General features: G+C 39.3%; 1 protein-coding gene across 5 annotated transcripts in view; it reads right to left on the reverse strand.

Annotated features, from left to right (window-relative positions):
* Window positions 1-16796, reverse strand: part of nckap1 (NCK-associated protein 1) — a 63126-nt gene that overhangs the window by 41356 nt on the left and 4974 nt on the right. For 2 of the 5 annotated variants that reach the window (XM_034304349.2, XM_034304348.2), the window contains exons 2-3: window positions 9799-9816; window positions 4663-4773 (exon numbers count right to left, since the gene is read on the reverse strand). In XM_034304349.2, coding sequence (XP_034160240.1) covers window positions 4663-4773; window positions 9799-9816 — 129 coding nt within the window. Of the gene's footprint in view, window positions 1-2393; window positions 3715-4662; window positions 4774-9798; window positions 9817-16796 lie in introns of those variants that run through there. The other 3 variants (XM_034304351.2, XM_034304350.2, XM_034304352.2) reach the window with 2 other exon arrangements.

A 16796-nucleotide genomic window follows, 5' to 3' on the forward strand; every position in this document is an offset into this window, starting at 1 on the left:
CAAATAATTTGCAATATCAAGTGCAAATAAAGGAGAACTTAATGAATTGTATAAAATGATCATTTGCAATAAATTGCAATCATTATAGAAATTATAGAAATTGTATAATGATAAACCGAATTCAAATAATAAAAGGTAATGCAATATATACATTAGTTTAAATAAAGAAATGACAAAGGTATTTATAAAATTAATCGATAAAGTAATACTTGTAATAAAAATCACAACACATGGCAATTACATTTAATATTAAATGATAACAAATTCAAGTAATAAAAATTGTAATTCTAGTAATAAAAGGTAATGCAATTTATAAGTCATTTAAATGAATAAACAGTGATCTTTTAAATTATAATGAAATTATTTTTAAAAAATTAAATCAACTAATAAATGTATTTAAAATAGTACCAAATGGCAATAATTTTAATATTAATTGCTAATAATAACAAATTAAACTCATGAATGGTAATTAAATTATTTAATTTTAGCACATTTAAAATTATTCAAGTTAATAAAATTAATTAAAGCAAAAATATATTTTTTAAAAAGATCGTTTTAATGGAAAGTTTCCATTTTTATTGCACTTCCATTTTATTCCCTTCAATTTTTAAATTTGACCAAAATCCCACCATCCTTGTTATTCACCATGAAATGTTTCACTATTTCTGTGTGCACACACGCTGACCCTGAACTGTATGTTGGGTTTGAGATAATGGACAAAAACCTTCAGCAAGCACATACCCATGCAGTTACAAAACCAAGGAACCTCAGAACACACAGATCTCAGAAGTATGAACGGTACTCTAATACATGCGGTCCAAAGGGGAGAGTGCTGGTGCGGTTCTCCAGAGAACCTTTTAATGAACCCGCCCACACCTCGACGTAATAAGACGACAGAAGTTATAAGTGCATGGCTCTGTAACGTCGAAACTCTTAAATAAACAGTGCTGGTGTAAGTTTTCATGATCTTTTCATGACTTTATCGACACGTATGAAAGATAACGTCACTCGGATAATAACTATATGCAAGACGACACTTTCAGCTAGATAAAAGTGTTTGTTCCCTGAGTCATGATTGTGATAGTGTTTCTGCTCATCCTGCAAAATCCTCACTTATTTTTAAATCATGTAAACATTTAGAGTCACTCGAGTTGTTGTCATGGCAACAAAATGACCATGTCCCTAGATCCTGATGTCGCTGGCTGCTCGGCTCCAAACCAGCAGATTGCAGAGTGGAAATCTTCCAGCTCTCTGTATGAAGCTCTTATATACACGTCCTCGAACAGCTAACGCCTTCTATCAGGAAAACAGCAGGGACTTTATATGTACGAGAACTAGGTTCTATACACACGAAGATTCTCTCCGTCAAATAAAACATACAGTATATGAATGTTATTAAATATTTAATATCTCTAGGTGCGGCTGTTACAGAAATGAAAACAAAAGAGTTGTCCAAAAACTATAATATGTTATTATGTAAAATTAATGTTTGTACGTAAAACTGCAATACACTGTAATGTAAAAGTGTAAGACGTTATCATGTAAAATCAGGATGCGGTGAATTATGATGTCATGCGTCATAAAATTTTCGAAAAACTGCAATATGTAAGTTTAGCTAATACTACAGTGGTGCTGAATTCTCAAATCTGATCGGTCAGGATGTGGGGTTTTTTTTTCTTTTTTTTTTCCCCGTAACAGCAGTTTTTATCTCTGATAGCAGTTTTGGTTCCCGGTTTATATATATTTTTTTTAAACTAAAAAAAAAAGATGAGCACGCGATCTGGCTGCAAAAAGACCCGCAAGCTGATGCTACTTCTTATAATCTGAAGAATCTATCAAGAATTTTATTAGGAATCAGACTGACGTTTGCTAAAATGTTATCCACTTACTAATATTATGGATTAGCACTAAAAGACATGGAGGGCTAAACAAACACTTTCAAATGGTGTAACTCTAGAAGATTCTTATCGCTTGGCGCCCTTGTCAGTGGCTAAATGATGCTAAGCAGTGGTCTGGCCTGCAGTGACTGCATTATGGCCAAAAGTATGTTAATTAATTAAAAAAATAAATAAATAAAAAATTAAAAAAAAAAAAAAGCTACTGTTGTGATATAATAGGAATTTAGAAGGAACACCAGCAAGTTTTTAATTTTTGGTGGAAAACCGGCTCTGGAATCACATAGAACAGTTTTAGAATAAAGTTCCAGCTCTGGCACCATGTTGGCACTATAAATGTCCAAATCCAAAGAAAAAAAAAAATAACAACACTGATTTATTCTGAGGTTCCTTCAGACTAGTTGTAAGACTCCATACATATGTGAGTACAACAGAAAGGTTAAGACTACATAGAAATATGTGTGAGCTCTAAACAAAGCAAACGGGCTCCAAACTTACCAAAAGAACAATCCAGAAAATAGCCGTGTTAAGCATGCAAACAAATGCACAAAAAAGACACACAAAAAGAAAGAGACATATATGAACCAACACAAAGGCAAACTCAAAAAAAACACACAGGTAAACATGACACGGCTCGACATTGGTTTAAGAAGCAGTTAAACATCTTGGACGTTAAACGAGAGAAGAGAGATAAACTACAAGAGCAGCATCTGAAAAATACAACACTTTTTTTTTTTTAATAAAACAATGACTGGTTATTAGAGTAACACAAAAATACACACACACACACACACAACACACTGTAAATACACAGAGCATCAAAACACAAAGGAGCCCACAAATGTTCATCTAATTAGAAAAAATGATAAAGTAAAATAAATCTGGCTGTATTATTGTGTAATGAAAGTGTTAGTGTAGTATTAATCATGACTGGAGCTCACGGTGACTAACACACACTGACGGATGACGACGAAACGCCCCTTTCTGCTGGAATGTGAGCTGATAGAATTGTGTGGTTGTGTGTTACACCCACATTCCGTTCCACACACACACACACACACACACACACACACACACACACACACACACACACCCCCGAGGCAGACAAGCAGGCCTCACTGATCAGCTACAGTAGGATCTGTCCTATAACTGTACGCTCAGTGCTCATTTTAAAAACGAGTGACATTACATGGCATCTAAATTATTTATTAAGAGAATGTTGCTCTGTCATCATGATGGACTTGTTTAACGCAGTCACTCGTATTCTTTAGTACTTTATCAGTGCTGTTTTTGATGTCAGATCCACCAGAAGCCAAAGCTGAATTCATCATGCTTCAGTCCAAGAGAGCTAAATTGGCTGTGCTCTCTAGGTGGGCGGGACATTTTCTCTCTCTCCTGTCAATCACAGCGACACTAGCCAATCGTAGGCATATGTGAGCTCAAGTACGCATAAGAGGGCAGATAGCACTTTCTTCCAAGTGTGTTACACTGCCCTGTAGGGGGTGCGAGGGCTGACTTCAACATCCCAGTTGAAGACCATGATATATATATATATATATATTTTCACATAATAATAATAATAATAATAATAATAACAATGACAGCAAATTGCTATCAAAGGTGGCAGCAAAAACACACATTTTACCTACTTGTTCTACTTTATATTTAACACAAATTGTTAAAATACTAATAAAGATTACAAATTACTTTAGACAATCGTTCTTTTACTTTAATTAGTCACAAACGGGTAGATGATGACGAGCGAGGTGAAAAGAAGTGTGAGACTCTGTGCTCAGTGCTCGCAGAACTAAACTGCTCTGCTGCACAGTATTTTCTGTGCATGCTCACATCACTACTGCTTACACACCAATACAACTGTGTCTCTTTTAATTTAAAAAAAAAATTATTTAAAAAAAAAAAAAATTTTTTTTAATTTAAATAAAACCAACCACGCTTGCTGCTGCTGCTCTGGACCCTCAGCTAGATAAGGAAAATCAAATGTTACATATTCTCAGTGAAGGAGTTCAATTACTTTGCTACAACTCTGAAGAAACTAAAAGCAATTTTTGACTCAAGCGGTTCGACTCCAGGAACTGGATCTTCTCTGCACCTGCATCCGGTAAACAGGAGTCACTTTGGAGTAAACCAGCTTAGGGCTCCCAGGAAACCACACACTGTGACTATGTACTAAAACACACTAATTAGATTAAATTATTCCACACCATATTAATAATTATGCCATGACCATGCATGCCTGCTTTATGATGATGCTTGCATTATCTTGCTATACACTTTAGGCAACTTTAAAAGCAGCAGAATATGGATTAAGAGCTGAGAGAAATTACATTTCCACCCAATTCATTATTTCCTTGAATGTTTCATGAATATTTCCATGACAAGCAGCTACTAAAGATTAAGGAATGAACTTAACGTTAATAAATGACTGTATGTTGTATAGATGATGCATACAGATATGGGCATATATACACATCTTTAACTAAACATAAGAGTGGCGTTTATAAATGCAAACATCAACCATTGCACAGTCTTCATCATATCCCTGGAATTCAGCATGGACTGAAAAACAAAGACACTTTATTGTGAAAAACACCACATCCAAGCAAAGCATGAGAAGCTCCACCTGCAAAATGGCTGCCAACGCATGATGTTAACACAGTTCTCACAACACAAGGTCACGACTGTTATCAGCATCAGCACATGAACAAATAAGGTGAGGTTTTCCTCCAGTTAGTGCTCAGAGACTTACGTTATTGTTGCGGGTTTCCACGGCTGGGAATTTTCTCACAATGAACTTGACGGCCGACTCGAGGTTTTTGTCGATCAGGTACGAGGGCTTGGCTTTGGGATCCCCGCATGCCTGAGGAAAAAAACACAGGAAAAGACAGAAATATTCAAAACTCTACTGCTTCAAACTGACTTCCTGTGGAAATATGTGACAGTGACGTCCAGTGATCAAATACGCAACAAGTACAACGGTTAGACAAGTGAGAGGACGAGGAGGCACAAGTGCAGGGATTTGGCCACAGCTAAAAATGCGATGTAACTCAGAGAAAATGAGAGAGAGACAGAGAGAGAGAGTGGGAGAGAGAGGAGTGAAACAGCAGCATATGACAGCAAAGTTGGGTATAGAAAGAAAGAAAGACAGGTAGACTGAGAGCAATTAGAGTCAGAGACAAAGAACAGACAGCCAGAGACATATCGGAGATTAGAGTGTCACAGATTACAGAGCGAGTCGGGGACAGATTACAGAGCGAGTCGAAATCAAATTTAGGGACAGATCGAAGAGTGTAGGGAACAGATTAGAGAGAGTCGGGCACGGATCAGAGAATTCTAGGACAAACTAGAGGAAGTCTAGGACAGATTAAAGGACGTCTGGCACAGATCAGAGGGAGTCGGGCCACAGATCAGAGGAAGTCTAGGACAGATTAGAGGAAGTCTAGGACAGATTAGAGGAGGTCTAGGACAGATTAGAGGAGGTCTAGGACAGATTAGAGGACATCTGGCACAGATCAGAGGGAGTCGGGCCACAGATCAGAGAGAGTCTAGGACAGATCAGAGAATTCTAGGACAGATTAGAGGAAGTCTAGGACAGATTAGAGGAAGTCTAGGACAGATTAGAGGAAGTCTAGGACAGATTAGAGGAAGTCTAGGACAGATTAGAGGATGTCTGGCACAGACCAGAGGGAGTCGGGCACAGATTAGAGGGAGCCGCAGACACAGCGGAGATCGTTGGGGACAAATTAACAGTTTAGGGAGGGTTGGGCATGGATCAGAATACAGAGAGTCAGAGACGGATTACAGAGCGAGTCGGGGACAGATTACAGAGCGAGTCGAAATCAAATTTAGGGACAGATCAATGAGTGTAGGGCACAGATTAGAGAGAGTCGGGCACGGATCAGAGAATTCTAGGACAAACTAGAGGAAGTCTAGGACAGATTAAAGGACGTCTGGCACAGATCAGAGGGAGTCGGGCCACAGATCAGAGGAAGTCTAGGACAGATTAGAGGGAGTCGGGCACAGATGAGAGAATTCTAGGACAGATTAGAGGAAGTCTAGGACAGATTAGAGGAAGTCTAGGACAGATTAGAGGAAGTCTAGGACAGATTAGAGGATGTCTGGCACAGACCAGAGGGAGTCGGGCACAGATTAGAGGGAGCCGCAGACACAGCGGAGATCGTTGGGGACAAATTAACAGTTTAGGGAGGGTTGGGCATGGATCAGAATACAGAGAGTCAGAGACGGATTACAGAGCGAGTCGGGGACAGATTACAGAGCGAGTCGAAATCAAATTTAGGGACAGATCAATGAGTGTAGGGCACAGATTAGAGAGAGTCGGGCACGGATCAGAGAATTCTAGGACAAACTAGAGGAAGTCTAGGACAGATTAAAGGACGTCTGGCACAGATCAGAGGGAGTCGGGCCACAGATCAGAGGGAGTCGAGCCACAGATCAGAGGGAGTCGGGCCACAGATCAGAGGGAGTCGGGCCACAGATCAGAGGGAGTCGAGCCACAGATCAGAGGGAGTCGGGCACAGATGAGAGAATTCTAGGACAGATTAGAGGAAGTCTAGGACAGATTAGAGGAAGTCTAGGACAGATTAGAGGAAGTCTAGGACAGATTAGAGGACGTCTGGCACAGACCAGAGGGAGTCGGGCACAGATTAGAGGGAGCCGCAGACACAGCGGAGATCGTTGGGGACAAATTAACAGTTTAGGGAGGGTTGGGCATGGATCAGAATACAGAGAGTCAGAGACGGATTACAGAATTGTGGACAGAACGTAGAGAGTCAGGGACACATTAGAGAGAGAGTCAGGTGCAGACAAGAAGTTTAGAAAGGGTCAAGCACAGATCAGAAAAGAGTCCAAACTGGGAACACCATATAAAGTGAGCAGCAGATTAGAGAGCGAAGAGAGATTAGAGAGCGAAGAAAGATTAGAGAGAAAAGTGACAAATCAATGAACCATGATCTCAGGTAGAGAGTCAAGAAGGAAGGATTAGTGAGCTGAAAGTGAAATTAAAAAAAGATAAGAGATAGATTTGAATTATGAGACAGAGTAGACAGTCACAAGACAAATTAGAGTGTTAAGAGACAGATTACAAACTTAAAGGACAGATTAAAAAATTATAGAACTGATTAGAGATATAAGAGACAGATTAGTACGATAATGAACAGATTTGAGAGTTCAAGGACAGATTAAAGATTTAAGATGGGTTAGATTATTTATTGAGATTAGAGGTAAAAGCCAGATTAGAGAGTTAAAATAGAGATTAGCGAGTTGAGACACAGATTATGATGTTAAATGACAGATTAGAGAGTTAAAACAGCAATTAGCGAGTCAAGGGACAGATTAAGAAGTTAAGAGACAGACCAGAGATCTATGAGAATGGTAAAGGACAGATTAGAGAGTCTTGGAGAAAAGTGTTCAGAATTATTACAGAGCCTGAGATAGACAAGAGAGAGTAAAGACGGAGAGACAGTTAGAGATGACAGAGTTAGAGATGCATTAGAGAGAGAGAAAGAATGAGAACGAGAAGGGGGAGGTGTTTTGGAGGGAGCTGCTCTGTAAGTGATGAGCATCTTACAGAGATGCAGCGCTGCAACAGATCAGTGTGTGCATGTGTGTGTGTTTGTGCACGTTATGGTCACATGATCAGCACGACTCTGCACATGCATCTGCCGGCGAGACGCGTTTGCACAGAACAGCCCTCACAGAGGAAGACGACGCGGTACGACCCCGAGCCGAGACCCCGAGCCGAGACACCACAGGCTGCGTTCACATGCAGCTACTCGCCCTCAGTCCACACCGAGCTGCACACTCGACTGAACAAAGCGCTGAGACTAATTACCCTCCCAGTCCATCAATCACTTCATCATCCAGCCCTCCGTCTTAACACTGGCAATGTTTTAACCCCTGAACACATAAGCACCTGCCATGTCAGAGCCTTTAGTAAGAAGCTGTGGACTGTTAGACTGATGCAGTTTAAGCCAAAACCATTTAGATGCACTGACAAATAAAGAAATAAAGAAAAATAAGAAATAAAGCCATGCATTTGAGATGTCTTTACACATTTTGGATGGATAAAAAAAATTCCCAAGCATGTGCTGATATTACATTTCCATATCATGATAATTCCATACACTTGGATTACTGTGGATTACAGTGTTTGTTCGCCGCCGCAGTAGCTTTGGAGGTAGAAAATCGAGCGAATTGGAGCTGGTTATAAGACCTGACTGTATGAAATTGAGGTGGCCGATATGACAAAAAACATCATATCGCGATTCTCGACAGCGTTTCTACGATACAGTTTGTATCACAATATACAGGTTGGCTCACAAACTTCCAGCAATACAGGATTTATATGTCTACAAAAATGAACTAATTTTTTTTTTTTTAATTACCATTTTATTGATAAAAAATTAATTTTAAAAGAAGAAAAAAATTTTTAATATTATACCATTTTAAAGATGAAGTTCCAGTATCTAATCAGTTGCTTGTGGTCAGTTTGTAAATATTTTTTTTTTTAATTTCTTAAAAGATATATCTATATACTGTGCAAAATTCATCACAATATCAATATTATATCATAGGTTTAAGCCACATACCAGCGAACGTCCAAAAGAAAGCCACTATTTACAGTTAAATTGCAATGCTGGAATATTAACAATGATATAACATGTCGTCTTACAGATATAACGTCATCATAATGACATAACATGTCGTCGTAAAGATATAACGTCATCGTGATGACATAACATGTCGTCGTAAAGATATAACGTCATCATGATGACATAACATGTCGTCGTAAAGATATAACGTCATCACGATGACATAACATGTCGTCGTAAAGATATAACGTCATCACGATGACATAACGTCGTCGTAAAGATATAACATCATCATAATGACATAACATGTCGTCGTAAAGATATAACGTCATCATAATGACATAACATGTCGTCGTAACGATATAACGTCATCATAATGACATAACATGTCGTCGTAAAGATATAACGTCATCATGATGACATAACATGTCGTCGTAAAGATATAACGTCATCATGATGACATAACATGTCGTCGTAAAGATATAACGTCATCATAATGACATAACATGTCGTCGTAAAGATATAACGTCATCATGATGACATAACATGTCGTCGTAAAGATATAACATCATCATAATGACATAACATGTCGTAACGATATAACGTCATCATAATGACATAACATGTCGTCGTAAGGACAACGTTCTGGTAATGACATATCTTAATGACATATCATTTTAATGACGTAACATGCCGTCATAATGACAAAACTTCATAATGAAATAACGTCTTAATGACATAACACATTATAAATCTCATATTCTCTCAATACCAAGACTTCCATTTTTGGTCTTCCATGCTTTTTTTTTGTTTTTTTGTTGTTGTTTTTTAACATGCCCATCAACTTGCTCCCTGATTGGTTGAGAGGTAAAGAAATGCTTGACTTTGTGTTTATCAGCACATGCCTGGAATACACAGCATAAAACATTTTGATGCAATGGAAAAAAATAGGCAACATAAAAGTGACATATGAATGAAAGATGAGTAAAATGATGATATGCAACAAACAAAAACAAAAAAAGCCGTCTATCTGTAGTGCAGTTTGGGAACAAGAGAGCCGTGTGTGTGTCTGTGTGTATGTGTGTATGTTGCATACGGAACGAGAGAGAGAGAGAGAGAGAGAGAGAGAGAGAGAGAGAGAGAGATATCATGGGACATGAGGCTGGCAGGAAAGCAGGAAAAGGGGTAGGGAGACGGAACGGAGAGAGCGAGGGAGGTAGGAGCGAGGGAACGAGATTTTAGAGGGGGGAGGAAGGTGGAAAAGCTGTGCAAACCTTCCAAACTTGTCCTTGCTGGGGGGGAAGCAGTGTAACAGAAAACAGAGAGAATTACACAATAAAACACAGAAACGTTTCCAAATTCTCTACCATGCACATCTACGGATCCACGTTCGGATAAGAAAAAATAAAGAAATAAAAATAAAAAGGGTCTGTCTGGATTAACGAATTTGATCTTGTTAAAGAAAGGATGACATGCGAGGAAAGAAATCAATAACATGAGGCCAAAGCCAACGTATCTGTAACTAAACAAAAATAATTAAAAGAACTTAAAAAAAAAAATAATAATAAACAAAATGCAACAATGCCACAAAAAACACAATGTGAGAGAAAATTTGAACAAATAAAATAAAAATGTCATTTATTTTGTGACTCAACCACACCTCACATGCACAGAGATGTGAAAGATGTGACCTGCTTCAAAAGTCTGAGGGCAATTTATTACAAAAAAATCAATCAGCACGGGTTTCTTTTTTTATACTCTTTGGCAAAGGTGCACTGAAACAGGAAGATCATTAAAGGAATAATCTGGTCAAAAATAACATGTAGCACAAGTGTTAATCTCGTGAATACCATCTGCACATAAACAGCTCAGAAACACAGCAGACCAAATCTATGATTAAAAATAATAAAAGCATGAACCAGAAATCGCTTGTGGTCTATACATCATCCAAAAGTCACTGATCAGCGTTCATTACACGTCTGAAGTGAAGTGAAGTCAGCGCTATTGTACATTAGTGAAAGCCGGAAATAAAGTTAGCGTTGCATGTAGGACGCACCCTTCTGCGTGAAATCCTCTGAGGAATCACCCGTTTTCTGAGATAAGCGTGGACTTCCTGAGTCTCTCCGCTTCCTGCTGCACATTAAAGCCACTGCAGCGCCTGGAGAAGTGTTGTGCATTGCCCTTTATGTGCGTTTATTCAATCTATCTACCTCTCCATCTATCCCTTTGTCCATTCGTCTCTTATCCTTTCCTTGACCCACCCATCCACCCATCCACCCATCCATCCATCCATCTATCCACTGTTATATTCAATGGGGTCCAAAACTCTGAAACCACTAATGAAAATGCTTCTATTTTGTATTTGTTATTAAGTTTTAAAACTCTGTGCACAATGTGCATCTTCTTAAACCATTACAGGACAAGAGCATACCTAATAATCTGTGTTCACACACACACACACACACACACACACACACACACACACACACACACACACTACTCCTGAGATACCAGTGATCCTGATCCGGCTTCTGCCCTCCGGATGTACCGGATCCATCCTGATGCCATCAGTATATTTATCCATCCTTCATCTCTCAATCGAGTCTAATCTATAATGGCTTAACAGTCAGAGAAATATAAATGTACATGTACTTTATTTTAGATTTTCTTAGTTCATCCTCACTGTACTGTGCTGCAGAAATCTCCCGAGGCCCTGTTCACTCCTGGCGTTAACATGCGCCATGTGCGGGTGTGAAAGGGGTCCATTTATATCAGACTGCTATTTGCACATCTGCATTTTATCCACTGTATGAATCTAGCGTATCACATTGCATGCATCATGCTGTTTACTTCTACCTGTATACTGTTTATCTCAACTTACTGCATCATAATTCTGATTTATTTAACTTAATTACCATTTGCATTACTGCTATGGATCATACTGTTTACCTGTACACTGTTATCTTAACTTGTTGCACCATAACCTTGTTACCTCATTGAACTCATTTGCTATTTGCACTATTGGTTGGATGCTAACTGCCTTTCGTTGTCTGATAATGACAATAAAGTTGAACCTAAACTAACCTAAAGTGTCTCGGAGATGCATTGTGATCCAATCACTCAAACCACATTCAGACGACCACGTTATAGTGTGAACGCAAATGCCAACTAATCGACTGCCTCATTGCCTGTGCTGGAAAATAGATAATTACTGCGAAATCGCACTGACTGGTAGAGATTTCCCGCTATAGACTAATGGATAAAGGTGACGCTATAACAGCAGAGATGAAAGCAACTGCACTTTTCGTGGGACGTTTCTAGCTGACAACAAATGTCTGACGTAATAAACGTGCGTAACAGCCTTCCTCCTGCGAAACGATGTATGAAATCCGATCACAAGTGGTCACTGGAGACGGGTTCATAATGCAGGGTATGATCAGCTATGCATCTCCGCTGTCTACTTGTGATCGGATCACTCGAGACGGATGTTAATACCAGGTGATGAGGACTAAATGGTGCTCAATCTGCCCTGCACTGTTGAATATTGTGGTGCATTGTGTAACTACTCATCAGCACGTGATCACATCCACCAACCTTCCGTGACAGACTCAATGTAGTGGTGGGAAATGCGGCGAAAATGTCTCTCACGTATACAGTACAGCCGCCGGCCACTTTAATAAGAACACCTGTACACCTGCTCTTTCATGCAATTATCTAAACAGCCAATCACGTGCCAGCAGCACGATGCATAAAAATCATGGATGTTTTTTGTTTTTCACGCCATTCTGTGTAAACCCTAGAGACGGTTGTGCTTGAAAATCCCAGGAGATCAGCAGTTTCTGAAATTTCGGTTCAGATTGGTTAATTAGCCGATTGAGTAACTTCATGAACGAGCAGGTGTACCGATGCTCCTATGAAAGTAAATTATAGAGACTATAGAACATTATAGTTATGTATATAATTAATTTCAGAGTGACTGTAGTGTATTCATGTACTCAAATACTGGACATGTAGTAAAAAATTAAGCCAGAGGAACAAACTGCTGTGGCTTGATGATAATCCACGGCACGATGGTGATTGGACGTCTATGCTCTAAGATGCGGAACATGACAAAGATGTAGCGGGTAAACTGGAAGAAATCTGCCTAAAACAAGCTCTATTTAAACTCTCGGCTGTATTATGTAGCTGGTTTCCTAAGCCACTGCTGATCTTGAATGCTATTGTCTGTTGTGGAAATGATTCAAGCCCTTCAAAACTCAGGAAATGCATTTCATGGGCATTTTAAATACTTTGTTTTTCTTGTTTAATGTAACATAATGTAAAACAGGACACCCAAAACATTTTATTTTGGTACTGTGACATAATTTATTGTGCTACTGATATCCTGTAGTCACACTGCCAAGCTCTAATTCAGCATCGGTCCATCATAACTCGATTATCTGACAGCAATCTGATTTGTGGCTCCTCATTTAAAGTGACCATCAGTGTGAAATTCTACACACCGCGTTACAAACACACACACACACACACACACACGACAAGGAACCCTATCTCATAAAAAAAAAAAAATTTAAAAAATCAAACAACTCTAATACACATGTGGCTGGGATTTTTTGGGAATTCCTTTTCAGCTTCACACACACACACACACACACACACACACACACCAAATCCTTATCGTAATTCCAACTCTTACACGTCACAAAAAAATGCTGTGATTTTTTTTCCCAGTGCTGATGTCACGGCCTACCAGTTGCTAAGCAACAGGACTGCTGAAAGCATGCAGTATTTGTGCGTTGGCTCTGATGAATGAACAGATCAGAAGTACGAAAATAAATAAATAAATACATACATGCTTTTTAAAATAAAAAAGGCAACGCTGCTTTATTTATTCAAATATGTAACGTTATGTTAACCGACGTGGGTCGTGACAGCATGCGGATAATACAGAGGATTTATTTTCATATTAAAATGATATAAATTGACTGCTGAGAGAGAGAAAGTCTATATTAGCCTAGCTGTATGATGTACTGTGATATTTAATATTTACTGTTACTGGGGACGTTGTAAAGAAGCCCTTCAAGAAGAGGCTGCCTAGGTAGTCAGCACTTGTGTTCCCTAAATATAATCTGTCACTCAGAGTGCAGCTTAGAAACTCTTTATTTTATACAAAATTTCATCCTGAAAGGACAATCCTGAAGACGATGCAGTCAGAAGAGCACCAAACAAATGTACACACATGGAGAGACTCAAACATTTTCTTTTTAGTAATGATTATAATCTTAAATTCATTTATTTTCCTTGCTGCATATGCGCTCTCTAAATACACTGAAATCAAAAAGCTATGTCGTCATTAGGTTCAGTCTGTTCCCAGGCTTTATTAGACCTGACCCACACCTTTGCGTCTACGTTTCTACCTCAGACGATCAGGAAAAAGTTTCACAGTTCCTTAGTTACTGTCTTTTCAATTACTGCATGATTTTAAATCAGGATTTTAGAAATTATATATTTTTTTTAATTTACTGATGGAAACACACACTTGTGGGAGAAATGAAAAGATGAATACGGACGAGAGGGAGGGAATGAGGGAGAGCGAGAAGGTGTGTGTGCGTGTGTGTGTGTGTACGCGTGTGTGTGTGTTTGTGTAAGGGGGCTAACATTAGCCTAAAGTGAATGGGAAAGTCTAACAGAGAAGACTGTGCTCGATGTCCCACAATCCCCTCTATGCAGCAAACTGGACCAAATCCAGGACCAAACCTTTCAAAGCAGCACAGAGATGGCTGTTCACACATACGCACACATTCACTCTCATTCAATCACACACACACACACACACACACACACACACACTCACTCTCATTCAATCACACACACACACTCACTCACTCATAATTAAATAAAGCTAACCGATTGGCAGGCATTGAGACGATACACTAAAGCCACGATACGAGACGCATCACGATACAGGATTCACGAGACGATACTGACATGAATAAACTCAGACATTTTAATAAATTTATTTTATAAGGACAACAAATCAAACCACTGCAATATTAATACGTTGTATTGGGAGTAAAGTAGATCAGGATTTATAATATAAAGTGTAATTTTCCCCTATTAGTAACATGCTATTTTAATCTTTTTCAGTGTCCTAATTGTATTTCATGGCAACGTTATTAATATGGAACGATGCTTGGTGGTAGATTGTGCCAAATTCGTGTCATCACCGTTCCTAGTGTTTCTGACATCCACCTGAAATACACGAGTGTCACATTTACCAATTTTTAACTGGTTTTATTTTGTATATTTCCTCATCCCTTAAGATTTTTCCTCATGATTTTAAGTCACGTTTCAGACTGCGGGGCAGCTGGAGAAACCGAAGTCCTCATATATACAGCGTTTTACACTATCTACCCTTCAGATGGCTGCACTACAGACCTGCTGTGGATTCTGGATAGTGCAAAGGTGTTGAGCAGTAGTGTACTATGGGCTGTTTCGGTATTATTTTTCCCCAAGTTCACTCAGGCTAAATGAAACGAGGCTGCAGGTTTGTGTGTGTTTGACACAAACGCCATAAAACACTTCCTTCTGATTAGCATAACTTTTTGGTCTATTAAGTAAGTTTACTTCGAGGAAGTGAGGGTCCTGCTTGCAAGCGTTGCGCTCTGTATGCTACTACCTCTACTGCTGCCATCTAGAGGGTAAGAAGAGTCAGAGCTCATAATAAATGTTAAATAAAATTTGTCTTGCCAGTACTTCGTATCACAATATTCGAATACGACAAAGTTCTGTCTCATTCCTACTGATTAGAGTTAATATTTAGCAATCAGATAACATCGACGTACCTAAACACTGCAGGAAACGTCTCTACAAACTGAGACATCATTATACAACAGTGCTGTTGAATTCTCCTTTCTCATTGGTCAGATGTTCATCTCGAACCTCTCGTTCTAATACGTTATCGTTTCTATAGCAACTTGTATGGCGGATAATCGACATGAACAGATTACGAAATGTATACAATCGTTTACGCTCTGTTTATGCTCTATGAAGAGATGTTTCTTTAGCATTTATGGAAGGAGTCTCTAGTGTCAGTGCTTTGTAAAACTCTCACTCAAGGGACGAGGGGCGCAGGCAGGGGGAAGAAAGGCTGGTGAGGGAAACACTGTTTGTAGGTGCTATAACATCAGTGACAACAGGAACTAACTTGCTTCACGGCTGTCCCAAGAGTGTGACATGTCTCTGTAATTAATTAGCAAAAAGATGGCAAGTTGCTGTGGTATAAGAGGAATAACACTTTGCAAAGTGCTGTTACAGGAAAATAATCAACTTCGCAACTCCGCCTGGCATAAGGCTGCTTCACACCACTCTGGCATTGATCAATTTCCTATAACAGCATGCCCCAAAGTGTTTCATTCCTTACTGAAACAATGGTTTCTACAACAGAATGAATTTTTACAAAGATTCGATTATTGGAGTCTAAAGCATCCATCCGTGATTGGGACTCCGAGAGAGCAAAATTGGCCGTGTTTTCAGGGAGGGAGGGGCATACTCTCTCTGCCCTGTCAATCACTGTGATAATCGCTAGTCAATCATGGCTGTCTGCGAGCTCATGCGTGCGGAAGGTGGCAGATAGTACTCTCCTCCGAGTGTGTTACGCCTTCCCGTCACGCAGCATGAGGAGCAGTTCAAAAAGATTCAGTTGGCTGGCTTCGTGTGTCTGAGGAAGTATGCGAGAGCCTTCACCCTCCCTGACTGGTAGCTGTCGAACGATGGGGAGAACTGGGCAGTAATTGGGAACTGGCCAAGACTAAATTAGAGAGAAACTTGAGAGAAATTGGACATTTCAAGTTTTAGTCGAAATGTGTTTCCAGCTCTAACACACCTTATCCACCTCAGATCAGGAAAACACTAAAATGTGCAGTGCAGGGGGTCTAAAGGAGACGGACTGGAAAATACACACACAAGAAGTGTGCTGAATCATAGATACAGCAGGAAACACACTAACACACACCTACCGTAAACTGTAACACCAAAAGTACTTCAGGTGCAGGACTGGGAAACATCTAACACACACTCTTAAAATCTTAAAAAAAACACACTCATGCATGTAACAAAACGTTCTGGAAAGCAGAGCCGTCATCAAATTACACTTAAATGAACTAAATGGTTAGACTTTTTCGTGAAGGCACAGCAGGATTCTTTTCATTTCTCTTCCCCTGCACTGACCAGCACCAAAAATTACAAGTGGCCACAAATGCCCAAGAACAAC

This window comes from Pangasianodon hypophthalmus, chromosome 5, assembly GCF_027358585.1.
Source record: "Pangasianodon hypophthalmus isolate fPanHyp1 chromosome 5, fPanHyp1.pri, whole genome shotgun sequence".
Taxonomy (NCBI): Eukaryota; Metazoa; Chordata; class Actinopteri; order Siluriformes; family Pangasiidae; genus Pangasianodon; species Pangasianodon hypophthalmus.